The 27,971-nt window shown below is 49.7% G+C and overlaps 2 protein-coding genes and 1 pseudogene across 3 annotated transcripts; 2 read left to right on the plus strand and 1 right to left on the minus strand.

The window, feature by feature from the left end:
* Positions 1 to 26,853, plus strand: LOC311216551 (olfactory receptor 14A16-like; the record flags this gene model as incomplete). The annotated part of the gene is made up of 3 exons (XM_084298077.1): positions 1 to 49; positions 1,271 to 1,463; positions 26,091 to 26,853. The coding sequence occupies 3 exons, from the start codon at positions 1 to 3 to the stop codon at positions 26,851 to 26,853; spliced, it is 1,005 nt and encodes a 334-aa protein (XP_084154203.1).
* On the minus strand, positions 6,326 to 7,264 carry LOC311216669 (olfactory receptor 14C36-like; the record flags this gene model as incomplete). Its single annotated transcript, XM_084298194.1, has 1 exon — positions 6,326 to 7,264. One exon carries the CDS (start codon positions 7,262 to 7,264, stop codon positions 6,326 to 6,328), a length of 939 nt encoding a protein of 312 aa, XP_084154320.1.
* Positions 15,172 to 16,126, plus strand: LOC311216670 (olfactory receptor 14A16-like; annotated as a pseudogene). Its single transcript has one exon. The product of its transcript is annotated as an olfactory receptor 14A16-like (transcript).
* Positions 26,854 to 27,971: the final 1,118 nt, after the last annotated feature.

Below are 27,971 nucleotides of genomic sequence, written 5' to 3' on the forward strand. Positions count from 1 at the left end.
ATGGCATTGATTTTTCAAGAGGAAGACCAAGGCAGGGTCTACCCGAAGGGTAAGAATTTTTCTGCAGTCTGTGCTTGCAAATTCTTGCAGTGGAAGGCAGGCAGGCTTCATGGTAATGGGTTGTTGGGATTGTACAGGAGACCGAGACTCCTAGAGCATTGCACTGAGAGATCATTGTGTCAATGATGAACTTCATAAAGTCCCTTTCCACACTTCAGCCCACAGACTGCACCAACACCATCTTTGTGGCCCTCTCAGGTTTTATCCTAGCTGATCTTTAGGAGCTGCAAACCCTCTGATGCCCAGTGCCCTGTCTTTGTATCTTCATGCCAGAACAGAACACACAGGATATGCAACAAGCATGAGCAGTCTCCTCTGCAGGCAGAGCTGCAGCAGAGGACAATCTGCTGAGTGTCCATCTGTCCCTCCCTGGCCTTGCCTCCCCTGGCAGCAGCACAGTGCCATTCCTTCTGGCTTCTCCACCTGGCCGTGCTGCTGCTGTTCTGGTTTCCAGGCTGGCTGGGGATGGGGGTTTCACATGCCCATGGAGTGAGCCCTCGTTGTGCTTGGGCGAAGGGGAGTACAAGGACAGGGTGAGGTGTCTGGAAATGTGCACTTTGAGCCTGGATTACTCTGCTCTCAGCAGTGTTCAGGTCCTTCTCAGGTGAAACTCTGATTGCAATTGTCCTGCAGCTCAAAGAGATGTCAGCACAGGGCAGCTCAGACAGGCACTGATGGACAGACTGGCCATCCTCCCTGAAGGATACTCTGCACTAAAGGGACAGTCCCTTTGCCTCTGAGGATCTACAGGATTTCACTTGTAGTGCAGCAGAAATGCCCAAGATTACTGCCTTAGAAAAAGACCTTAAGTGCTGGGGGGGTATTGAGAACAAAAAATAAAAAATAAAAAATAAATTAAAAAAAATCCCCGAAGATCTGCTCAGCAATTGGTTGAACTATGAGCAACAAAGGGGTAAGATTCTTTGATATCATCACTACATTTTATCTGAGATATGTTCCTCTTTACCTCATATTATAGGGCAGGACTAATTCCTCTGTTGCCTACAGCAGAGTCCACTTCTCCCAGTGATACCATCAGGCAGCATGAATCAGAACTCCTGAAAGTGACCTGACAAATGTCTGCCTGGAAGGGAACAAGTATATTGGGGGGTTTAAGCTGAGAAACAGAATGAGTTTTTCTCACTAACTCTGCAATAGCTTCTCAGATAAGTCTGCTGTAATTTGGCAGTGCTTTCTCTTCCTTGGGCAGGACCAAAAGACCCAAACCAGCAAATGGCCAACAGCAGCTCTATCACCGAGTTCCTCCTGCTGCCATTCGCAGATATGCGGGAGCTGCAGCTCCTGCACTTCGTGCTCTTCCTTGGCATCTACCTGGCTGCCCTCCTGGGCAATGGCCTCATCCTCACCGCCATAGCCTGCGATCACCACCTCCACACCCCCATGTACTTCTTCCTCCTCAACCTCGCCCTCCTCGACCTGGGCTGCATCTCCACCACTGTCCCCAAAGCCATGGCCAATTCCCTCTGGGACGACAGGGCCATCACTTATGATGGGTGTGTTGCACAGGTGTTTCTGTTTGTACTTTTTATGTCCGTGGAATATTCACTTCTCACCATCATGTCCTATGACCGCTACATTGCCATCTGCAAGCCCCTGCACTATGGGAGCCTCCTGGGCAGCAGAGCTTGTGCCCAGATGGCAGCAGCTGCCTGGGGCAGTGGCTTTCTCAATGCTGTCCTGCACACGGCCACTACATTTTTCCTGCCCCTCTGCCAAGGCAATGCTGTGGACCAGTTCTTCTGTGAAATCTCCCAGATCCTCAAGCTCTCATGTACATTCTCCTACCTCAGAGAAGTCAGAGCACTTGTGTTTAGCTTTTCTTTAGGCTTTGGTTGCTTTGTTTTCATTGTGGTGTCATATGTGCAGATCTTCTTGGCTGTGTCGAGGATGCCCTCTGAGCGGGGCCAGCTCAAAGCCTTTTCCACATGCCTCCCTCACCTGGTTGTGGTCTCCCTGTTTGTCAGCACCATCATATTTGCCTACCTGAAGCCCCTGTCTATCTCTTCCCCATCCCTGGACTATGTGTTGGCAGTTCTGTACTCGGTGGTGCCTCCAGCATTGAACCCCTTCATCTATAGCATGAGGAATAAGGGACTGAAATATGCACTGTGGAATCTGATATCTTGATGTGTTTTAGAAGAAATTATTTTTCAATCATCTTCTGGAAATGACTCATAATGTCACTTATTATAGGAAGAACCAATATTCTCTTCTCTATTCTCTTTGTTGTTGTTGTTGTTGTTTCGTGTCTTTGAGTATGTATTGTTAGCATTAGTATTTTTTAGTTTTAATTTAGCTGTTGCCCAATAAAATATCATTATTTTTCCCATTTCCAATTCAGTATGTACATGTATTTCTGAAGCAGCTGACAGGTCATCCCTTGACTCCTGGCTGGGATCTATGCCTTTAGGCTCACATCTGCCAGTGTCTGTGATAGGCCAGCAGATGCACCTGCTTTGCACATAGTTTGTGAGATCCTCTCTTCCTAAGTGCCTGGAAGGCCCCATAGAGGAAGAGGTCTTGGATAGCTGTTGTCATGTCAGATGTTTCAGCTTTGCCTAATTCATCCTTCAGGGCTGCTTTCAGTTTTCTACACAGAGGGGGCCACTGCCTCCCAGATGCCCGGGGGAACATAAAGCCTGCATGAGAGCCTGGAATAAGTTACCCTGGGTCCATAGAAACCATTCTGTAACCAAAACTTGTAAGCAGGAAGTGCACTTTTGTGGTGTTGCACAGCTGCTGGGTACATTGTGCAGAGTGCTCCTACAGACCTTGGTGTCTTTCTCCATGCTGGCCTAGGAGCTGTTTCTTTCTCAGGCATGGAGTAGTCAGCAGAGGTGAGACAGATACTCTAAATTCATGAAAGCCATCAGAAAACTGCCCCTAAGAAGATGGCTGATATGGGCAAGTCAGGAAAGCCTGACCAGGAGAGATGAGAGATTTGATGGAGGGAAGAGGAGCTTGGATAGCAGAAGATAATGATTTTGAAGAGGTAAGAATGTTCAGGTAATGTTGATCCCACCATAACACTGATTTAAAGCAGTCGTGTGAGGCCCTTAACCTATTTTAATCTGTAACATTAATCCCTAAACCAAAATGCTACTAAACTCCCTGAGAAGAATACACTACTCTAATGTTTGACCACAGTATCCCTTAAAGCCAAACTTAGTCCATAGCCACTTTCCATTATGCTTCCACCGAATCTTGCTCACCCTTATCCCTTCCTTTAACACTAGCATTAAAATGCTCTATTTAACCCTAGTCTTCTTGCAGACCTAAACTATTGAAGAATGGCTCAAAGAGCAAGGGCACGGTTCTGTTATATATGGAGTGGTAATTTGTGTCGAGAAAATGGTTGATATTAATAAAGAAGGGGGAGATTTGGGAATGTGGCCATGGGGGTTGGAAAACCCTGTGATTGAGATAACACCAGACTCTTAATGATGAGGCCAACTGGAATATAAAAGAGTTTAGAGGGAACAAAGAAGGGTGATTCAGGAGACTCCATGCAGTCTCCGGTTTCTTGTTCTCCAGCTGGTTTCTTGTTCTCCAGCCGTTAAGTCATGGATGTTTCTGGGTGTTTGCTGTTGTTGTTACATTCAAAGTTGTTTGACCAATGAAAAGTTGTTTTGAAAAGAACTACTGTGGAGAGAAGGGTATAAGAGGGGAGCCTGCCCTCAAGATAAAAAAGGCAACACGATGAAGTTACATCATCAATAAAGAAGCAGGAAAAAGAAGTGAAGAGGAACAGGCTGGCAGAATGGAGACCAGGACGGGAACAGGCACTTTGATCACCTCATGAAGATAGGTTCAGCCAGACTCAGCAAACTGCTCAGAGAAGCTCGTACAGGAAGTCGCTGGAAACGGGCGCACTGGAGCTGGAGAGAAGCTTGAGCTGAGAGAAGCGGACCCGTGCACACAACTGCCTCTCGCTGGTAAGCAGTTGCGCATTATGGGGAATCATACGTCCTTAGGAACAAAGACTGTCCCGGTAACCTTACAGCTTATTCTCCTTCTTAACAATCAGACAGTTTATGAGCCTGAAATATGGGACCAAATTGAGGTCAAGGTGTGGGACTCTGCAACTAAAAACGACAAGGTTGCAGTGGGATTGCTCGGCACCTGGCGAGAAATCTCTGAGGCCTTAAAGAGCCATGTGGAGCCACAATCACAAACGTGTGGCTTGCCAGATAGTGAGGGAGCTGCAGGCTCCTTTACTGATCCGACTGCTACGCCATCGGCCCTTCTGCTGCTACAGCCATCGAAGGCTTTTGCTGTTACGCCCCCCAGGTGACCTGAACGTGCCTTTTGACCCAGGCCTATTGGCCTTGAAAAGTAGATGGATATGCTTTTCTTCGATCTGGGAAGAACGGGATACATAAGGCCTGAAGACCAAGTTGCTTGACAACTTAAAGCGAGACATATTGTTCAAAAGGAATGGAAAACGGACACTTGTTAGTAATCAAGAAAAGGAATGTAAAATGGAAACTTAAGTCATGGAAATTAAAGGATTGTTTGTTACCTATCCTGATTGTACGTATGTATAGGCATACTCGGGTTAGTATGTAAAGCAAAGTTCGGTATATTTAGAATGTTTGATGTTCGTGTGTGTGTGTTGGTGGAGCGTAGACTCCCCGCACACCCAGCGCTGTTTACTTGCCTTTTATACCTTTTAGAAATATTTGTTTTATAAATATTACAAAATTCAGATTGAGTTGAGACCTCATTTATAACACTGCCTAGGACTGTTCATGCCACCCCTCACTACTGGAACAGAGAAAATCTGTGATGTGTCGACCTCTCTTGCCTGTTAGAGCAGGAAAAAAAAAAAAAAAAAAAAAAAAAGTTAAAATTGTTCCCTGAAAAGCTCCATCTTTGAATGGCTAAATTTCCTCCAATCATACCTGTACTAACTGCCTTTCTTGGTGGGAATATTCACATCTATCTATCTGTATAGTGAAATATATTTGTATAGCTACAGCTGTAACTACAGATATATGTGCAAGTAAATGGAAATGTATATGCAGAGTTACACATATACACATAGATAACTGGGAGAGAGACAGGCAAGTGGATGGGAATCATGGATTTTACATCACCTGAACTATCAGGAAACCAACCCAGCAGTGCTGGGAGCTGGGGAGAGGTGAGACGTGGAGGAAGGTCCCAGTGACACAGCTGGGAGTTTGGTTGTGATGCCATTCCTACCGCACTGACCTGACAGCCTGTTGGCAGGCAGGCAGACACGGCGATGTTATCAAGTGCATCACAAACCCCATGGGACACGGGGACCATCAAGAGCAGCAGCTGTGGAAGCTGCAGGCAGATGCCTGGGCCCCTGGGGAGGGCTGCCCTGCAGTGGTGCCAGCTGGACATGGGGTGGGAGCCTGTGGGACAAGGCATGAGAAAGTGCTGGATATGACAGAGCACAGTGTGAGAAGGGAGAGAGTACAGGCAGGGCTGTGAGGGACAGCAGCCTCTCATATGCCCTTGGTGGGCAGAGATATGAGCAATGGCCAAACAGCCATCCCAGCTTTTCCCAGCTTCCCCCCAATTCTCCCAACTCCCTGCTCTCTGCCCACCTCCCTGCCCTCATCCCAGCCCAGCCCAGCAGCCCAGGCTGGGGTGCCCAAGACAGTGCCCACTGCAGGCTGCTGCAGGGCTCTGGGCACTGCCACCACAGCCCCAGCCCCTCTGAAGGGCACAGCAGTTCCTGGGGGCACAGAGAGCTCAGCGCCACAGAGGGAAGCATCCGAGGCAGAAGCATACAGAGGTCAGTGTCCCCTGCTGTGTCCCCTGCTCTATTCAGCAGCAGATCCTCAGAGGCCTGCAGCCCCTCCGTGCCATCCCTGGGGTTTCTCAGGTAGCTCCTGCTATGCCAGGGCCAGGGCAGCCAGGCCCGAGCTGCTGCAGCCAGAAAGGGTTTGCTGGTCTCATTACTTCCTGATCAGCTGAGAGTGGGTTTCAGACAAAGAAGTTGTGGCTTCATTTATTTTGTTTAAATACACAGAGAGTCTGGCTCCTCATTTATGCAAAGCCTCAGGGTCACGAAAGATATGTTGGTACAAGGGGATGAAGAACAGCATTTCTTTGCGGAAAACAATATCACAAGGGGAAATGAAAAACAAAACAAATCAAATCCATCCAGAAGTTAAGACAGCTTGCCCTATCATTACATAAACTGTAATTTATCTGAAGAAGAAAAGAAGCAGTTTATAGCTGCAAAAAGGTCCAGCCAGTTTCCTCAGCACATCCTTAAATATCTCCATGACATCACTTTCCTAATGGCATTCATGAGCTCCTGGTTCCTAATGCTGTAGATGAGGGGGTTCACTGCTGGGGGCATCACCGAGTACAGGACAGTCATCACCAGGTTCAGGGATGGTGAGGAGATGGAGGGGGGCTTCAGGTAGGCAAACATGCCTGTGCTGAGAAACAGGGAGACCACAGCCAGGTGAGGGAGGCATGTGGAAAAGGCTTTGTGCCGGCCCTGTTCAGAGGGCATCCTCAGCACAGCCGTGAAGATCTGCACATAGGAGAAAAGAATGAAAACAAAACACCCCAAAAACAGAAAACCACTAAATGTGAGAAGCCCAATTTCCCTGAGGTAGGAGTCTGAGCAGGAGAGCTTGAGGATGGAGGGGATTTCACAGAAGAACTGGTCCACAGCATTGCCTTGGCAGAGGGGCAGGGAAAATGTATTGGCAGTGTGCAGCAAAGCATAGAGAACCGCACTGCCCCAGGCAGCTGCTGCCATCTGGGCACAAGCTCTGCTGCCCAGGAGGCTCCCATAGTGCAGGGGCTTGCAGATGGCAACATAGCGGTCATAGGACATGACAGTGAGAAGAGAATACTCTGCTGAAAAGAAAAAGAAGAAGAAAAAGACCTGTGCAACACATCCTGCATAGGAAATGGCCCTGGTGTCCCAGAGGGAATTGGCCATGGCTTTGGGGAGAGTGGTGGAGATGCAGCACAGGTCAATCACGGAGGGGTTGAGGAGGAAGAAGTACATGGGGGTGTGGAGGCGGTGGTTGGATGCTACAGCAGTGAGGATGAGGCCGTTGCCCAGGAGGGCAGCCAGGTAGATGCCCAGGAAGAGTGCGAAGTGCAGGAGCTGCAGCTCCCGTGTGTCTGCGAATGCCAGCAGGAGGAGGAACTCGGTGATGGAGCTGCTGTTGGTCATCTGATGCCTCTTGGACTCAGGGTCTATCCAAAGACCAATGGACATGAACTTGGTACCTATGAAAGGTCTTAAGATGTTCTGAAATCCATAGTTTAGTTCACATGCAATACACCTGTAAGACAGAGGGGTCTGTTTATCATCCTGCAGCAAAATTGTGAGAAACAAAGTTGTGTTTTTGCAATAGAGAATTACTTTTCTGTATTCCAAGGTAGTTGTGTAGTCATAATAAGGAGGAATGCTAAGTAGAGAAGTGGACAGTAGAAGGCCTCACTGTTCCAAAATACGGTAGAAGCTTGAGAAAAAACATGATGAGCAGTGAGAGAACAGTAAAATAAAGATCACAAGCTCTCAAAACATAAGAAAGGAGAAATTAAAGGGTTGAAAAAAAGAAAAATTGTACATATATGGTATAGAGGAGCGTCAAGTAGCTTGTGGACCTGTAGTACTCAGCCAATGAGGAAACAGGGGAGATGATCAGGCATCAAGTAATAGGGAATAAAAGGTTAGGATTTGTTTACTAAAATATGCTCCTAATTGACAGAATGCCCGCCATTGCAATTCAGAATAAAATAGCTTCACAGAAGATCCTGTCTTAAGAAAGTTATTTGAGATGTTTCTCAGAGAATAACCCAGGGACACCACTGGCTGTCCTTAAAACAGAGTGACCTGAACAAAGTCAGCTCATTTCCCAGCCCTACGCACTGCAGTGTCCAGAGCCATTTTGGCTAGAACACTTTGCTCCCAGGGATGCACCTCCACAGCAGGACTCAGTATTCTGGTGTTTGAGATTTTGGCTTTATTCCCACTGCCAAGAGAGTATGGGGGGAATACTAAGGGCAGGATGGATGGGAGGGGAAACACAGAGAAATGCCCCAGTGTTCCAGCTTTTGGAGGCAAGAATGGGAGTGAGAGATGGGCACCTGGGGGTTCTCTTCCTCTGAGGGTCCTGCTGCTAAGGGACAACACAGTCAGAGACCCAATGATTTGGGGGCAGAGGCTCTGCTGGATTTGAGCAGAGACCACGCAGTTGCTCTGGGTAAGTCATCTGCATAATGTGGATGTAAGGAAGGTGCCGAAATCTCCCCTACCACGAAGTTCCTGGGAGCAGCTACCTCTCACTCCCAGCCCATAGCTGTGAAGCCTGCAGCTGTCCCTGCCTGCAGCTGGGTCTCTGTCCCCACGCCTCCTGCCTGCAGCTCACAGCCCCCATCCCACCCGCTGGGTGCTCAGCTCTGCCCTGCAGACACCTCCTGGCAGCAGGGCTCTGCCCAGGGGCAGTTCGCTGGGGGCACATCCTAGAGCCCAGGGCACACAGACACTGCTGACACTGCACGGGTGGTGGTGGAGTTTTCTATGGGCTGAGCCACAGGAAAGGGAATTCTTGTAGTCCTTGTAGTGCGCCTTGTGGAGTCTTAGTACTGTTAGACTTCTCTTTGAAATAACAGCATTGATTTCTATTCCCACTAAGACAAACAAACAAACAAACAAAAGAATGCAGAAACTCAGCAGAAATGCTGAACCTGAAGCAGCTAATTCCTACCTTAACTTTCCTCTTGCAAAGTCCCCTTGGATACACCCTGGTTGTGCTGTGGATCCATGAGCAGGCTGCCCCAGGCAGCAGCCCCCTACAGCAGCAGGACCCTGCCCTGCCAGGGGGGCTCCTTCCACCCGCAGCTTCTCTTTGCAGTGCCCTGGGCAGCTCCCCAGGCAGGCTGAGTGCTGAGCCTGGCAGGCGGCAGAGGCCCTCCCTGGCACACAGCCCCTGGGGCACAGCAGGGACCCTGCTCTGTACCACAGCCCTGGACACCCCTGCCTGCACCCCCGGCTTCTCCTGCCTCCAGGACTTGCGGCTGCATTGCCCTCCAGCCACAGACTTACCGGCTGCAGGGCTGGGAAGTCTTCTCCCCCAGCGAGCTCTGGGCATCCTGCCACTTCTGCCTGCCTTTAAGCACTGTGTCTCTGCAGGCAGTGCCCCCAGCCCTGCTGCGCTGTGCAGAGGAGCTGCTCCTGGGCAGAGCTGTCTCTCTGCAGCGCTGCCCGCTTGCCAGGAGCTCCCCTTGGGCCCAGGAGCCCGGCCCAGCTCAGCAGCAGAGGCCCAGCCCAAGGCCTCCCTTGCTCTGCCCCCCACCAGGCTCCCTGCACATGGCCCTGGGGCCGCAGGGGAACCTGCTGGGAAACAGCCTGAAGGGATTCCTGGGCTTCCCTCCCTCACTTGGGTGCATACACTTCTCACATTTCTTCACAACCAGGTTCATTTCCCCTACCAGAAAATTAATTAGCTGTAACAATAACTTCTTTATGTCCCACTATTAGTTTGGACATGAGTTCATGGTGCGGGACATTTCTTCCTCCTTGTGGCCAGTTCCAACCTTCCAAGACGCACTTTGTGTTTTTGTTGTTGTTGTCATTCTTTTTTTTTCTTTCCTGCTCTTCCCTACTACCAAAGAAAGCAACATCAGGGTGGAAACCCCTCCTGAAGTAGGTATCCCAAAATATCAGCATATTTGCCACCTGTCAACCAAGCAGACATAAGTCACTTCACCAACATCTTCCAAGCCATGGGTCTGCTGCTGGCTTGCAACTTCTTGTGTAGACACAACCAAGCCTTGTGCCTTCTGTTGTCCAGTCATGGACTCAAGCAGAAGGGATGTGACAACCCATATTCGGACCTTCTTTTTGTCTGGGTCCTCCTGGGTCTGGAGGCAGAAGGGATCCCATAGTCAGCATGCCAACCAGGTGCCTTCTGCTGGCCTAGCAGGGCCACTGCCAGATGTCAGATGAACAGTACAGATCCCAGGGAGAAGTCAAGGGTGAACTGTCAGCTACTTCTGGCAGAAGTGACCTCACAGTCCCTTTCCGTGACATGTTCCTGCTGTTGCCCTATCAACTGCAGGGACAGAAGTGACCTCACAGTCACTGCCACAGTCACATTTCTCCTGCTGGGGCAGGAGATCCTGAGGCAGAGCTGAGCTCATCAGAGCATTCCCACCCATCTCCTCCTTGTGAGCTGATCAGATCCATGGCCCCTCACATTCATCTTTGAATGCCATGTGACTACACAGCAACATCATGGTTCATGCCCTGTCACAAGGAGCAAGGCACCTAAAGCTAAGGGTTGGGAGAGACGTTGAAGGTGAGGAGGTAAATACACAGAAAGAGGGGCCTAGGATGTTAGCTATTCATGTATGGGAATAGGGCTTACCTTTCTGGGTTAGAGATTAAGCAAAGGTTTAGTGGGAGGGTTTGGTGTTCTGCTTAGGGTGTCAGTTCTGTGGTTATGTTATGTTACAAAGCTCTTTGCTTTAGGGTTTTGTTTAGGGTGTTTCTTCCAAGAACTCTAGGGTTAAGTAGAGCATTTTAATGCTAGTGTTAGGGGCAGGGATCAGTGTGAGCAAGACAGTAAGGATAAGGGGCTATGGGCTGAGTTTTGGCTTCAAGGGATGCTTTGGGGTCAGGCATAGGAGTAGTGGATTCCTGTGTGGAGTAGCGTTTAGGTTTAGGGATAAAGATTACAGGTTAAAATAGGGCAAGGGCTTCACATGACTGTTTTAAGACTGTTTTATGGTAGGATCTACGTTACCTGAACCCTCTTACCTTTTCAAAATCGTTAAGTTCTGCTGGCCAAGCTCCTCTTCCCTCCCATAAATCTCACATCTCTCCTGTCCAGCCTTCTCCTGACCTCCCCATATCGGTCATCTTTTATGGGAGCAGGATTCTCATGACATTCAAGATACCCTGAGGAGTATCTGTCTCACTTCTGTTGGCTAATCTGTTCCTGAGAAAGAAGCAGCTCCTAAGCCAATATGGAGCACCCTCCACAATGTGCCAAGCAGCTCTGCACCATCACAAATGTGTGTGTACTGCCTACAATTTCAGTTCCAGAATGGCTCCTATAGATGCAGGGTAACTTATCCCAGGCCATCCTGTATGCTTCAGTTTCCCTCTTGCATCTTGGAGGCAGCGGCCCCCTCTGTGTAGAAAACAGAAAGTAGTCCTGAAAGATGACTTTAGGCAAAAGCTGAGACCTTGGACATGAAAACCCGTATCAAAGACCTCTTCCCCTACCTGGTAATTAGGAAAACCAGATCTCACAAACTATGTGCAAAGCAGGTGCCTTCTGCAGGCCTATTATGGACACTGGCAGATGTGAGCGTAAAGGCACAGATCCCAGCTAGGAGTCAAGGGATGGCCAGTTGGCTACTTCAGAAAGAAGTCAACTCACAATGTGCTTCATAGACACTGACTTAGAACTGGATTAGGAATTTCTGAGGCATCGCTTACCTCATAATACCATACCTACAAAATACCCCCTTTTTGGCCCAGGACCTGCCCAGGTAGAAGTAATGTGGTTGTGATCCTTCCAGCCCAAAACCCTGCTGCTGGATTCCCAGCCGCTCTGACACACAGGAGCCAGTTCCGTGCCAGTCCTGGGAGGTGCTAGGACAGGAGGGACCTTGGAGTTGCCACCACTGTAGAGAAAACTGAAAGCTGCCCTGAAGGGGCATTTTAAGAAAAAAAGTTGAAATCTCTGACAGGACAACCAGAGATGTTGCTCTGAAGAGTGAGGGGGCTGTGATGCTCGGGGCACAGGGCACTCTGCAGGGCTGTGCTGGGCAGGCTGGGAGGCAGACCCAGCTCATGGGGTCACTGCCATTGCCCCAGGGCAGCAAGGAATCACTCACCATACTCCTTTGCTGGGGCTGCTTTGTGCCCTGGGGCTGCAGAGCTGCAGAGAAAATGGACACTTCTCCATCAGCTCAGCTTCACACAGGGCCCTTCAGCCTTGCCCAGTCCGAGGACTTGCCCCCTCCTTCTCCATCCACAGACATACACAGGTTTCCATTTGGGGTCTTAGGCAGGACTTTAAGGATCTGCTAAATCCCTGAATTTCCTTGTTTCTCACAGCCTTCACACAAGTCATTTTCCTGGCCCTCCCCACTGGCCAGCACTGCCTCTCAGGTGGCATTCAATGAGCCTTCAGTAGGGGCTATGGGCTTCCTCAATTGTCCTGCTGCTTATTAACATCTTCCTGCCTCCTTCCTGAACTCAGAGGGAGCCTTTTTGTCCAGCATGTGGCCCTGCACTGGCTGTGGCTGGGACGGAGTTACTCTCTGCAGAGCAGCCCCTGTGGTGCTGTGCTTTTGATATATGAGCAGAGCAGTGTTGGTCACCCACGGCTGTAGTCACTGTTTCTGAGCAGTGTTTGCACAGCATCAAGGCCTTCTCTGCTTCTCACTCTGCCCCACCATCGAGTGGGCTGTGTGTGGGCAAGAGGCTGGGAGGGGAACCTGCCATGACAGCTGACCCAGCCTTACCAAATGTACATTCCATGGCATATAACACGGTGCTCAGCAGTACATATTGGGGTCAACTTCCCAAGACAAAGCTGAAAGGGTTGTGGTAAATGAGGCCACATCGGACTGGCGGACGGTCTTTAGTGGGGTCCTCCAAGGCTCCATTTTAGGGCCAGTCCTCTTCAATACTTTTAGAAACGATTTGGATGCAGGACTAGAATCGATCTCCTCATCCACATCATCACCCACATCACTCGATCCCCTCATCCACATCATTGATGAAGATATTGAAGAGAACTGGCCCCAGTACTGGGCTCTGGGGGACACCACTAGTGACTGGCCCCCAGCTGCATTTATCTGCATTTACCAGGACTCTTTGGGCCAGTTTTTAACTAAACTAAGCGTACACCTGTCCAAACACTGAACAGCCAGTGTCTCTGCAGAATGCTGTGGAAAAAGATCTCAAAGCCCTTACTGAGGTCTAGGTAGACCACATCCAGAGCCTTTCCCTCATCTGCTGAGAGCATCACCTTGTTATGACTGAGATTTGATTTGCCAAGCGGGACCTGCCTTTGATAAACCCATGCTGACTGGGTGTGATCACCTGGTTGTCCTGGAAGCATTGTGTGATGGTACTCAAGATAATCTGCTCCATGAACTTCCCCGACACTGAGGTCAGACTGACAGTCTTGTAGCTCAGAGATCCTCCTTCTGGCCATTTTGTAGGTGGGCATCACATTTGCTAGTCATCAATTGACTGTGAACTCCCCTGATAGCCAGGACTGCTGGTAAATGATGGAAAGTGGCATGACAAGCACTTCTGCCAGCTCCCTCAGGACCCTCAGGTGGATCCCATCTAGCTCCATAGACTTGTGAACATCCCCCACGAGGGATGCCATACGAGCAGTGGTGCCTGCTCACCAGGAAACAGACCAGCTTCCTACAGAGCTGCTTTATGAGGAGCATGGCCAGCAAGAAAATCTGAGTTATACTCAGCTCAGATCCGGTGTGACATTACAGGAAGTGTCTACAGCCAGCAGGGAAAGATGTGCAGGTCTGGGAGTCCCTTGGACAGTCTGGTGTGCAGAGGGGTAAGGGCTTTGGCAAGACTGAGAGTCCCAACAGGACTGAGGTCTTTGCCCATGGCTATGGCTGTTGTCTCTGCCACTGAGGTCTATGAGGAGACAGTGTACAGTTGATGCACAAGGGCCTCATTGCCTCCTTGCCCCCACCCATGAACCAGGCAGGGGTCATACCATTCTCCTACACTTGGCCATGCACATCCCATCTCCTACTGCCCCAGGAAGAGCCCCGAGCAAGGTGTGAAGGGAAAGGATCTCTCTTCCTAGGGACCAGGGGTCGAAGGCCAGGCCCTTGTCCCTGGTGAAACACATCCAGCTTTTCTACACCTCAGTGTGCCTTGACATTGTCTTTCTCTATTTGTCCTAACTGCCTCCAATGTTTGACTCTAATGAGCTCCAAGGGAGGCTATGTCAGTGCCCTCAGGGGGACATTCCAAGAAACCTTCACCTGACTTGGACTTCTTGAGAGATTTCTTCAATTTGCTCTCAGTGCCTGCATTTTGAGGTCTCATCACCAAAGCCACCAGAGGGGTGATTACAGTGCTTGGGCTGAGCCTCTGCTGCTAAGCTGGGCTGGGCTCCTGGGCCCAATGGGAGTTCCTGGCAAGAGGGCCCTGGTGCAGAGAGACAGCTCTGCCCAGGAGCAGCTCCTCTGCACAGCGCAGCAGGGCTGGGGGCTCCAATAACAGGTGGCATGCAGAGAGGAGAGAAGGAGAGAGGGGCTGGAGGCAGTTGAGAGTTGGAGGATGCTGAGAGCTGACTGGAGGAGAAATCTGCACAGCCCTTGACAAGATAAGTCTCTGGCTGCAGCGCCATGCAGCTGCAGGTCCTGGAAGGGTCTCCTGCAGGGTCATGTTTCTGGGAGGGCAGTGGGCAACGCAGTAGGCTGTGAGAGCCCTGCTGGATTGCACTGCGAGGTAAGGAAGTCTGGCAGGAGCCCCTTGGAGTGCCCTAAGCCAGGTGCCCCCGGTCAGCCCAGAATACCCTGCCCTGTCTGGCCATGCCGGGCTTTCTGTCAGCTGCCCCTTAGCTCCTGCAGCCATGGAAAAGAAGAGAAGCTCCCAAGCTCTGTCTGGCTTGCTGTGGCCCTCTTCCCTCAGCAGCATTCTCCAGTCTTCCAAAACCTATCTTAAGCATTATAGGGTCTACTAGGATAAAATAAAGCAAAGATTTATATATATATATGGGCTTTTTTATATATAAAGGCTTTTATATATATAAGGGCTTTTATATATAAAAGCCCTACAGCTCAGGTCTGCTTTCAAATGAATTATTTGCAACTACACAGCAAAGCTCCTTCATCTGACAATTGGACTGGACTTGAGTTTTCCCCATAGCAGCCCCTGCTATCAGTGGCACTCTGAGCCAGCAGCAGACACAGTTCAAACGAGAGTTGTAGAAAGGTTCTTCAAATAGAAAGGATTGAGCTGGGAGGTGCTTGAAGGCCTACAGCAGGTTTTCCTCAGAGAGGTCTGTTCTAACTTTTTCTGCCTTTTCCTCTCCAACAGAGAGCCGTGTCCAATGTCAGAAAATGACCAACAGCAGCTCCATCACCAAGTTCCTCCTGCTGGCATTCGCAGACACACGGGAGCTGCAGCTCCTGCACTTCGCACTCTTCCTGGGCATCTACCTGGCTGCTCTCCTGGGCAACAGCCTCATCATCACCGCCATAGCCTGCAACCACCGCCTCCACACCCCCATGTACTTCTTCCTCCTCAACCTCTCTGTGATTGACCTGGGCTGCATCACCACCACTCTCCCCAAAGCCATGGCCAATTGCCTCTGGCACACAAGGGCCATCTCCTACATAGGTTGTGCTGCCCAGGTCTTTCTGTTTGTCTTCTTGATATCAGCAGAGTATTATCTTCTCACTGTCGTGTCCTATGACCGCTACGTTGCCATCTGCAAGCCCCTGCACTATGGGACCCTCCTGGGCAGCAGAGCTTGTGCCCAGATGGCAGCAGCTGCCTGGGGCAGTGGGGTTCTCTATGCTCTACTGCAGTCTGTTAATACATTTTCCCTGCCCCTCTGCCAAGGCAATGCTGTGGACCAATTCTTCTGTGAAATTCCCCAGATCCTTAAGCTCACTTGCTCACACTCCTACCTCAGGGAACTTTGGGTGCTTATGGTTGGTATCTGTTTTGCATCTGGGTGTTTTGTTTTCATTCTTTTCTCCTACGTGCAGATCTTCAGAGCTGTGCTGAGGATGTCCTCTGAGCAGGGACAGAACAAAGCCTTCTCCACGTGCCTCCCTCACCTGTTTGTGGTCTCTCTGTTTCTCAGCACTGGCTTTTTTGCCTACCTCAAGCCCCTCTCTCTCCCTCTCCTCCCCAACCCTAAATCTCGTGGTGACAGTTCTGTACTCGGTGGTACCACCAACATTCAATCCCCTCATCTACAGCATTAGAAACAGGGAACTCGAGGGTGCTTTCAGGAAAGCAATTTTGTGGCTGTTTCTGAATCGTTATATATTTCTCCGCAAATGACTTCCTGGTTATGGTTTGAAGGCCCAGTACTCGGTACTTGTTTCATTAAGTGTACTGCTATGTTTATTTGTCTTGGTTTCAGTTAGAACAGTGTTAATTTTCTTCCTAGTAACTGGAAGAATGCTATGTTTTGGCTTAGGATGAGAAGAGTGCTGATAACACCCCGATGTTTTAATTGTTGCAGAGCAGTGCTTATACTAAGCCAAGGACATCTCAGCCTTTTGCTCTGTCCTGCCAACGGGCAGGCTGGGGGTGCAGCAAGAGCTGGGAGGGGACAGACCCAGGACAGGTGACCCAAACTAGCCAAAGGGGTATTCCATACCATCTGACGTCATGCTAAACAATATATAGGGGGGGCTAGCTGGGGGAGGGGGGCCAGACTCCTTGGGGTTAGGCTGGGCATCGGTCAGCGGGTGGTGAGCAATTGCATTGTGCATCACTTGTTTCTACACATTATTATTAGTAGTACTATTATCATCATTGTATTATTATTATTGTTGTTATTATTATTTTCCTGTCTTATTAAACTGTCTTTATCTCAACTCACGGGCTTCACTTTCCATTTCTCTCCCCCGTCCCAGAGAGGGAGGGGGAGGGTGAGCGAACGGCTGTGTGGTGTTTAGCTGCTGGCCGGGTTAAACCACGACATTATCTTTATCTTTAGTGTCATTTCCATTTATTACTTCTAAGAGAGTATCTTTTTATTCATCCAGCATCTCCTGAGGTATTAAACTGCTCTGTTTACTCTGCACAGTTTTTCCCTCCCTGCATGTCAGCGTTGACTCTCCTTTAGCATCTGCTTAATAAAACAGCATCTCTCCAATGCACTGCCTGAAATCCTGCCTCTTCTTTCAACACTGGTGTCAGCAATAGGTCTGAGCATTGTGGTGGTTTCACACTGATGGGCAGCTGAACTCTACCACACCACCCTTTCACCCCTGCTCCTGAAAGGTACAAATGAAGAAAACAGAGTTGGAAAGGGCTGCAGGGTTGAGTTAAGGGAAGGGGAGATGACTCATCAATTGCAGTCATGGTATAAGCAGACTCTGTAGGGAGATTATGATAATATATTTACTAACCTTACTAACAGACTGGAGCAGTGAGAAACAAAAAGTGAACTAAAAAAATATCCACCCTCCTCTACTCCTCTACCTCCTGTCAGCTGTCCAAAGCCGCAAGTCCTGGGCTGGGATGGGGGCTGTGTCTCTGGACAGAGCTGGAGGCTGCTGTGAGAGCCCTTCCTGAGGGTCCCGCTGGGCTCAGGGGACAATGGGGGAGCCAGGACTCTTGGGTTCTGATGCTAGGGCTGCCCTGAGCCCTAAGGCTTCTTTGGTCACTGCATGTCCTCGTACAGGGGGACAATGCAGGGCCAGATTTCCCTGGGAGATATCAGATCATGTCCTGGGTGCTGAGATGCCATCCTTGGATGGCCACAGCTCTGTTTCTGAACCCTCCCCATGTCCCTGCTCTGGTGGTTTTACTCTGGTGCTGAACCCCTCCCATGTTCCTGCTGTGGTGGTTTTACTCTGCTAAGCAGCTGAACTCCTTTACAACCTGTCTCTAACTCCTCCTTCTCAAAGGAAAAGGGGGAGAAAATATGATGAAAAGAGCTTGGGGTTTGTTCTCCTAGTAAGATCAGGAGATCAGCTACCAAGTGTAACAAAATCATAGAGTCATAGCGTCACTAAGGTTGGAAAAGACCTCCAAGATCATCTTGTCCAACTGTAACCCCCTGTATTGTCACAGTCACCAATTATTTTCACGGGCAAAAATAAATGAGCATAGGGTGATTAATATAATTTGTTGCTATCACCAGAAGCCTAGAATAGTGAGGAGATACAAGCAAACTAAAACCACTTTTCCCCAACATATACTGTCTCCTACTTCCACCTCACAGGTAGTTCAGGGGAATCGGGGCTGTGGTTAGTCCATGATGCTTCATCTCCACCGCTCCTTCAGGGTCACTCTCTGCCCCTACTCCAGCGTGGGTTCCCTCCCATGGGATGCCGTCCTTCTTGAACTGATCCTGAGTGGGCTTCCCACAGCCAGAAACTCTTCAAGAACTGCTCCAGTATTGGTCCGTACAACAGGGTCCATCCATCAGGAGCAAACTGCTTCAACATGGGTGGCAGGTTCCCCCCGATCCCCTGCACCTCCATGGGCTCTTCTCCATGGGCAGCAGCTCTGGCCCAGGGCCTGCTCCTGCGGGGGCTCTGCCACAGGCTGCCACATGGAGATCTACTCTGCCATGGGACCCATGGGCTGCAGGTATTATCTGTATATGTTCCCAGACAATAGCACGTGGAGACAGAAAGTACACAAAAGTCTTTTAGTGAAATAATTAATTATATAACTCCGCAGAGTCAGGTGCTTGGCAACCTTTCACAAAGCCAGCACACCTCTGGCTTGAATCACTGTTTTTTTACACACAGTAAACGTGTGAAACTATCTACCTGGCTTTTAATTGGCCATTTCAACTTGCCATACTTATCTCTACTGAGTTTTCACATTACAGAGGACAAGCAGAGGGATTGGGGGAGGAAGGGGGGGAGAAGTGTGCCCCCTCATTCAGCCGGAATTTCCTGTGCTTCAGTTTCTGCCCGTTACCTCTCGTGCTGTTGCTGGACAGAACTGAGTCTGGTTCCATCCTTTTGAAACTCTCCTCTCAGATATTTCACAGAATCACAGAACTGTAGTGGTTGGAAGGGACCTCGAGAGATTGTCGGGTCCAACTCCCCTCCCAAACCTGGTTCCTTCGAGCAGGCTGCCCAGATAGCTCTCCAGACAGGCCTTGAATATCTCCAGAGAAGGAGACTCCACAACCTCCCTGGGCAGCCTGTTCCAGTGCTCCGTCACCCTCATTGTGAAGTTCTTTCGCATGTTGGTGTGGAACTTCCTGTGTTCCATTTTTTTGACCATTGCCCCTTGTCCTATCCCCACAGAGCTCAGCCAGTCAGCCAGTTCTCAACCCACCTTCCTGTCCACTGCTCTATCCCACACTTTCACAGCTTTGCTAGCAGGATGTCATGGAAGACAGTATCGAAAGCCTTGCTAAAGTCAAGGTAGATGACATCCACTGCTCTCCCCCCATCTACCCAGCTCGTGATGCCATCATAGAGGGCAACAAGGTTGGTCAAGCACGACTTCCCCTTGGTGAATCCATGCTGACTACTCCTCATAACCTTCTTCTCTTCCAATTGCTTGGAGATGGCATCCAGAACGAGCTGTTCCAACACCTTTCCAGGGAAAGAGGTGAGACTGACTGGCCTGTAGTTTCCCGGATCCTCTTTCTTGTCCCTCTTGAAGACTGGAGTGACATTGGCTATCCTCCAGTCTTCAGGCACCTCTCCTGTTTTCCAGGACCTTTCAAAGATGATAGAGAGCGGTTCAGCGATCACCTCTGCCAACTCCCTTAGCACACGTGGATGCATCCCACTGGGATCCATAGATTTGTGTGCATTGAGCCCACTCAGACGCTCCTGAACCACTCTCTCATCAACCAGGGGGCAGCCCTCCATTTCCCAGACCCTTTCTCCTCCCTCCAGGGTTGAGGAGTCCCGGGGGAGAGTCCTTAAAGCAAAGAAAACATTCAGTATCTCCGCCTTCTCGGCATCTCCCATTACCAGGACACCCGCCTCATTCAGCAAGGGATGCACATTATCCCCAGTCTTTCTTTTACTGTTTATATACTTTAAAAAACCCTTCTTATTATCCTTTATCTCTTCTGCAAGCAATTTGCATTCTTTCTGTCTGGGTCCTCCTGTGTATGTAGGCAGTGCAGATGCTAAAGTCAGCATGCCAACCAGTTGCCTTCTGCTGGCCTAGCAAGGCCACTGGCAGATGTCAGCCAAAAAGTACAGACCCCAGATCTAAGTCAAAGGTGACCTGTCAGCTAGTTCAGGCAGAAGTGACCTCACAGCCCCTTTCTTTGGCACGTTCCTGCTGCTGCCCTATCAACTGCAGGGACAGAAGTGACCTCACAGTCACATTGCTCCTGCTAGGGCAGGAGATCCTGAGGCAGAGCTGAGCTCATCAGAGCATTCCCACCCATCTCCTCCTTGTGAGCTGATCAGATCCATGGCCCCTCACATTCATCTTTGAATGCCATGTGACTGCACAGCAACCTCACGGTTCCTGCTCTGCCCCAAGGCCAAGCGCCTAAAGTTAAGGCTTAGGAGAAGGATTGAAGGTGAGGAAGTTAATGCACAAAAAGGGGGGCTTTGGGTGTTAGTTGTTCGTTTATGGCATTAAGGACTAGAGCTCACCTTTCTGGGTTAGAGATTAAGCAAAGGTTTAGTGTTCTTCAGGTGGTGTCGGGTCTGTGGTTAGGGTATGGTCAAGCTCTGCAGGATAGGGTTTTGTTTAGTTCTGCAAGAAGTCTAGGGTTAAATAGGGCACTTTAATGCTAGTGTTAAGGGCAGGGATCAGGGCGAGCAAGAATGTAAGCATAATGGAAGGTGGCTATGGACTAAGTTTGGCTTCAAGAGATATTGTGGTCAAACATTAGAATAGTGTATTCCTCTCAGGGTGCAGAGCAGCATTTAGGTTTAGGGATTAATGTTACAGATTAAAATAGGCTAAGGGCCTCACATGACTGCTTTAAGTCAGCATTAAGTCAGGATCAACATTACCTCAACCTCTTCAAAATCGTTATTCTTAACTCTTCAAAGTTGTTATCTTCTGCTATCCAAGCTCCTCCTCCCTCCCCCAAATCTCTCATCTCTCTTGGCCAGGTTTTCCTGACTTCCTGATATCAGCCATCTTCTTAGGGGCAGTTTTCTGATGGCTTTCATGAATTTAGAGTATCTGTCTCACCTCTGCTGGCTACTCCATGTCTGAGAAAGAAACAGCTCCTAAGCCAGCCTGGAGAAAGACACCAAGGTCTGTAGGAGCACCCTGCACAATGTGCCCAGCAGCTCTGCAACACCTCAAAAGTGCACATTCTGCCTATAACTTTTGGATCTAGAATGGCTGCTGTGGACCCAGGGTAACTCCTTCCAAGCTCCCATGCAGGCTTTATGTTCCCCTGGGCATCAGGGAGGCAGTGGCCCTCTCTGTGTAGAAAACTGAAAGCAGCCCTGAAGGATGAATTGGGCAAAGCTGAAACCTCTGACATGACAACACATGACAAAAGAGTGTAATTATTAAAGAGTGTAGTTATTAATAGTTTCTAAGAGATGAAGATATGGAGGTGGCAATAAATTTATCCTAAGTCAGTGTTATCCAATAAAGCAAAAGCGTTACCTTAAACCAGCCCCCAGAACTGATAAACAGCATGACATGGAAGACAGTTAGTAATGTGCTATACAACACAATTCTGAAAACAAGCACAACAGACCTGAGATCAAAAAATCAACATTGTAATCAGCAACTTTTAAAATGATCTAATGCTTTTAACAATTTACTTTTAAAACACTGTGGTCAGATCTGTTGTCTCAACCTTTGTGCTCCACAATAGGCACCAAAAAAGATTTGTTGTGGTTTGACCTTGCAGGAAGCTCAACACTCCAGTGATATTCATCCAGTGGGATGGAGGAGAGAACTGAGAGGAAACAAAAATGCAAAAGATTGTGGGTTGAGATAAAGGCAGTTTATTAGGACACAAAAGGAATTATAATAATTAGTATTAGTAGTATTGTTGTTGTTGTTGTTAAATGTTAATGTTATAGACACTAATAGACTAAGGGCGTGATACACCAGGTTGCTAAAAGCTCCATCTCACCTGGCCTTGAGCACCTCCAGGGATGGAGCATCCCTACAGCTTCTCTGGGCAGCCTGTTCCTCACCACCCTCTGAATAAAGAACTTCTAATTTGCATTTACCCTCTTTCAGTTTAAAACCATTAACCCTAGTCTCATCACTACTCTCTGATGAAGAGTCCCTCCCCAGCTTTCCTGGGGAGTACCCAGGAAAGGAGACTAGAAGGCCACTGTAAGGTCTCCCCAGAGCCTTCTCTTCTCCAGGCCGAACAACCCCCAGACTGTCTTCAGGGGAGAGGTGTTCCAGCCCACTGATCATCCTCATGGCCCTCCTCTGGACTCATTCTAATAGATCCGTGTCCTTCTTGTGCTGGGGGCCCCAGAGCTGAACGCAGTACTCAAGGTGTGGCCTCACCAGGGCCGAGTACAGAGCAACAATCGTTTCCCTACTTCTGCTGACCACAGTACACCTGGTACAAGCCAGGATGCTGTTGGCCTTCTTGGCAACCCGAGAACACTGCTGGCTCATATTCATCCGACTATCCACACATATCCCGAGGTCCTTTTCCCCTGAATAGCTGTCTAGACACCCTTCCCCCAGCATTATATTGGGCTTATGTTCCTCAAGTGCAAGACCCTGCAGATGGCCTTGTTGAACTTCATAGAGTTGGCCTTGGCCCATGGGTCCAGCCTATCCAGATCCTTCTGCAGGGCCCTCCTACCCTTGAGTAGATCAACACTTGCACCCAACTTGGTGTAGTCTGAGGGTGCACTCAATCCCTTCATCCAGATCACTGATGAAGATATTGAAGAAGAAGATACAGCCAATTTTTAACCCAGTGAAGCATACATCCATCCTGGCCTTGAGCAGCCAGTTTCTCTACGAGAATGCTGTGGGAAACAGTTTCAAAAGCTTTACTGAGGTCCAGGTAAACCACATCCACAGCCTTTCCCTTTTTCACTGAGCACATCACCTTGTCTTAGAAGGAGATCAGATTTGCCAAGCAGGACCTGGCTTTGATAAACCCATGCTGGGCCTGATCACCTGCTGGTCCTGGAAGCATTGTGTGATGGTACTCAAGATAATCTGCTCCATGAGCTTCCCCAGCACCGAGGTCAGACTGACAGGCCTGTAGTTCCCCAGATCCTCCTTCCAGCCCTTCCTGTAGATGGCTGCCACATTGGCTAGTTGCTAGTCAACTGGGACCTCGCCTGAATGCCAGGACTGCTGATAAGCACTTTGGCCAGCTTCCTCAGAACCATCGGGTGAATCCCATCTGGCCCCATAGACTTGCATACATCTAAGTGGAGTAGCAGGTCTCAAAACTTTTCCTCATGGATTATGAGGGCTTCATTCCACTCACTGTCCTTATCTACCAGTTCAAGAGCCTGAGTACCAGGGGAACAATTGTTCTTGCTAGTGGAGACTGAGGCAAAGGAAGCAATACGTACCTCAGCATTTTCCTCATCACTTTTACCCGTGTTTCCCCCCACAGACAATAAAGGATGAAGATTCTTATTAATCCTCCATTTTTATTTTATTTCATTAATTTTAAAAATTATTATTTAAAAAAAATATCTTTAATAGATAGATTGGGCTACAGTTGGTCTTTCAACCTTCTAATTTTGTCCCCGCACAGCCTCACAACATTTAGGATGTGGTTCCAAACAAAATGAGAAGGAAGCAGAGAAAAAGTAGAATCCAGTGGAATTCAATCCTCTAACATTCTGTGATACTGTGCTGCAGTTTTATTCCACTAAATCCTGTATTGTGCAAATTGTCCTGCAATTGTTGATGCAGTTATCTTGTAACAGACAGCATAATCAGGGTGAGCCATCCGCCTGCAGCCATTAACAGCTGACACAATGGAGCATCTGTCCAGGGGAACCTTGAGAAACTGCAAGGTTTTACCTACAGAAACCTCTTGACATTTACAAAGAGAAGAGCCTAGTCCTGCAACAGAAGAATAACCCCACACATCAGGGCAGACTGGGACCCTGCTGAGCGAGCAGTGCCCAGGAGGAGGAGAGCCTGGGCACCACGGAGGATGCCATAGAGCAACTGTGCCTGCTCACCAGGAACCAGGCTGGCTTCATAGAGAGCTGTCTTATAAGATATTTCTGTCCATGGCTATGGCTGTTGTCTCTGTCACTGAGGTCTATGAGGAGACAGCTAATCACTAAAGCACCAGAGTCTAACTGAATCCTCGCCCACCTATGAACAAGGCAGGGGTCATACAATTGTCCTGCACCTGGCCATGCAAATTGCCATCTCATACTGCCCCGGAAAGAGCCCTGGACAATGTGTGAAGGGAAAGGATATCCCTTCCAGGGGCCTTTGTGCTTGGTGAAACACATCCAGTTTTCCTACACATCAGTGTCACCTTCACATTGCCTTTGTCTCCTTGTCCTAACTGCCTCCAATGTTCTGCTCTAATGAGTTCCAAGGGAGGCTGTGTCAGTGCTGGCCAACAAGGGGACACTCCAGGAAACTTGTATCTGATTTGGACTTCTTGAGAGATTTCTTCAATTTGCTCTCAGTGCCTGCATTTTGAGGTCTCATCATCAAAGCCACAAGAGGGGTGATTACAGTACTTGGGCTGAGCCTCTGCTGCTGAGCTGGGCCAGGCTCCTGGGCCCAATGGGAGTTCCTGGCAAGAGGGCCCTGGTGCAGAGAGACAGCTCTGCCAAGGAGCAGCTCCTCTGCATAGCGCAGCAGGGCTGGGGGCTCCAATAACAGGTGGCATGCAGAGAGGAGAGAAGGAGAGAGGGGTTGGAGGCAGTTGAGAGTTGGAGGATGCTGAGAGCTGACTGGAGGAGAAATCTGCGCAGCCCTTGACAAGGTAAGTCTCTGGCTGCAGGGCCATGCAGCTGCAGGTCCTGGAAGGGTCTCCTTCTGGCTCATGTTTCTGGGAGGGCAATGGGCAGTGCAGTAGGCTTTGAGAACCCTGCTGGATTGCACTGTGAGGTGAGGAAGTCTAGCAGGAGCCCCTTGGAGTGCCCTAAGCCAGGTGCCCCTGGTCAGCCCAGAACACCCTGCCCTGTCTGGCCATGCTGGGCTCTCTGTCAGCTGCCCCGTAGCTCCTGCAGCCATGGAGGTGCCCCTTGGCAGGGTCCTGTTGGTGGCAGGGTGCTGCAGGGCAGCGCTGAGCACAGCCGCGTGGGATGTGGTATGTGAGCACGGGCAGGGGGAAAGAAGAGGTGGGCACAGGGACAGCTGCAGGCAGCAGAGAGAGGGGCAGGTGGCCAGAAGGAGCTGTTGGCAGAAACACCACAGCAGTGGGGGATTCGGGCACCTCGCAGCCATGCCCTGCAGTGCAGATGCCTTCCCCTGGAGCAGCCCCTCCATGGCCTCCTCAGCCCATGCAGGGGCTACGCGGCAGGCACGGCCAGCATAGCAGGCAGAGTCCAGACGAGGAGAAGCTCCCAAGCTCCGTCTGCCTTGCTGTCTCTTTCCTTCCTTGGCAGCCATATCCAGTTTCTTCTCACGGAAATTCCTGAGCAGGATGGTCTTGCAGCTCAGAGGTGTGGCAAAGGACAACTGAGGACAACTGAGAACTGGTCTGATGGGCAGAGCTGCACTGCTCAGTCTTCACCAAGGGACAGTCTGTTTGCCTCCTGGCACCCATAGGATTTCACCAGGAGTGTAGAGGAAATGTCAGGGAGTTCAAGTTCTCTCCTAAGCGTGAAAAGGGTAATTGAAAAAAAGAAAAGAAAAGAAAAAGAAAAAAAAAAAAAAAGCAAACAAAATCCCTGCAGCTCTGCTCTGCATTGAGATGAGTTGTTTGCAACAACACTGCAAAGCGCATGGATGTGACAAGTGGACGGCACCTGAGTTTCCCCCATGTTCCTGCTTCCCTCCTGCGGCACAGCGGGAAGGACTCCTCTGGAGCCCACAGCAGCCCCTGCTCCCAGTGCCACTCTCAGACAGCACCTGCTGCAGCTTAATCAAGAGACCTGCAGAAAGGCTGTCCTGCAAAGAAAGAGGCTCCGTTTGGGGGTGCTTTTAAGACTTGCAGTAGGTTATCCTGAGAGAAGTCTCGTCTAACCTTGTTCTACTTTCCCCTCTTCACAGATGACACTGAAATTCAGAAAATGCCGAACATCAGCTCTGTGAGTGAGTTCCTCCTGCTGGCATTTGCAGACACTCGGGAGCTGCAGCTCTTGCACTTCGCGCTCTTCCTGGGCATCTACCTGGCTGCCCTCCTGGGCAATGGCCTCATCCTCACCGCCATAGCCTGCGACCACCACCTCCGCACCCCCATGTACTTCTTCCTCCTCAACCTCGCCCTCATCAACCTGGGATCCATTTCCACCACTGTGCCCAAAGCTACGGCCAATGCCCTCTGGGACACCAGGACCATCTCCTATGAAGGATGTGCTGCACAGATCTTTTTCTTTCTCTTCTTTATAGCAGCTGAATGTTCTGTTCTTACTGTCATGGCCTACGACCGCTACGTTGCCATCTGCAAGCCCCTGCACTACGGGAGCCTCCTGGGCAGCAGAGCTTGTGCCAAGATGGCAGCAGCTGCCTGGGGCAGTGGCTTTCTTGATGCTGTCCTGCACACAGTTAATACATTTTCCCTGCCCCTCTGCCAAGGTAATGAGCTTGATCAGTTCTTCTGTGAGCTTCCTCAAATCCTCAAGCTGTCCTGCTCAGAGTCATTCCTCAGGGAGGTTGGGCTCATTGTAGTTAGTGTCTGTTTAGCATTTGGCTGTTTTGTTTTCATTGTGCTGTCCTATCTGCAGATTTTCAGGGCCGTGCTGAAGATCCCCTCTGAGCAGAGCCAGCACAAAGTCTTTTCCATGTGCCTCCCTCACCTTGCAGTGGTCTCCCTATTTACCAGTACTGGCATGTTTGCCTACCTGAAGCCCCCCTCCATCTCCTCCCCATCCCTGAATCTGGTTGTGGCAGTTCTGTACTCGGTGGTTCCTCCAGCAGTGAACCCCCTCATCTACAGCATGAGAAACAAGGAGCTCAAGGATACATCGAGGAAACTCTTTGGATATATGTTTCTTCACCATTAATAACGGGCCCATCTGAATCCTCCATCTGAATCCTCCAAAGGGCTCTGGTGTCTTGCATGTCTCGGTTGTTTATGTTCAGAATGCAAACCTCTGCCTGAATACCCAGTAATTTTTTTAATACTTAAGTAATAGAGTAACTACTCATAACTTCGAATGGTTCAGTTCTTTCCATAAAACATCACACACAAAGTGCAATAACTATTATGAAGAAATGTAATTTTCAGGATGTATATTCATCACAAGAGAGAAAATTCTGAAGTTCACCCGTACTCACAAGGATCACCCTTACGCACAAGGATCATTGAGTCCAACTCCTGGCTCCACACAGGAAGTTGCCTTGTTTCCTTGCAAAACAAGCTGACTTTATCTCTCTTGTTCCTTCTCCTGTATACCTACGACTCGGCTCGGTGCTGGGGCCGGTCCTCTTTAATATCTTCATCGATGATCTGGACGAGGGCATCGAGTGCACCCTCAGTAAGTTCGCAGATGACACCAAGTTAGGTGCGTGTGTCGATCTGCTTGAGGGTAGGAAAGCTCTTCAGGAGGATCTGGATAGGCTGCACCGATGGGCTGAGGTCAACTGCATGAAGTTCAACAAGGCCAAGTGCCGGGTCCTGCACCTGGGGCACAATAACCCCAAGCAGACCTACAGGCTGGGAGAGGAATGGTTGGAGAGCTGCCAGGCAGAGAAGGACCTGGCAGTGATGGTGGATAGTCGGCTGAATATGAGCCAGCAGTGTGCTCAGGTGGCCAAGAAGGCCAACGGCATCCTGGCTTGTATCAGGAACAGCGTGACCAGCAGGGCTAGGGAGGTGATCGTCCCCCTGTACTCAGCTCTGGTGAGGCCGCACCTCGAGTACTGTGTTCAGTTTTGGGCCCCTCGCTACAAGAAGGACATGGAGGTGCTTGAGCGGGTGCAGAGAAGGGCGACAAAGCTGGTGATGGGCCTGGAGAACAAGTCCTACGAGGAGCGGCTGAGGGAGCTGGGCTTGTTCAGCCTGGAGAAGAGGAGGCTCAGGGGTGACCTTATCGCTCTTTTTAGGTACCTCAAGGGAGGCTGTAGCGAGGTGGGGGTTGGTCTGTTCTCCCACGTGCCTGGTGACAGGACGAGGGGGAAT

This window comes from Netta rufina, assembly GCF_964035555.1.
Source record: "Netta rufina genome assembly, chromosome: 18".
NCBI lineage: Eukaryota > Metazoa > Chordata > Aves > Anseriformes > Anatidae > Netta > Netta rufina.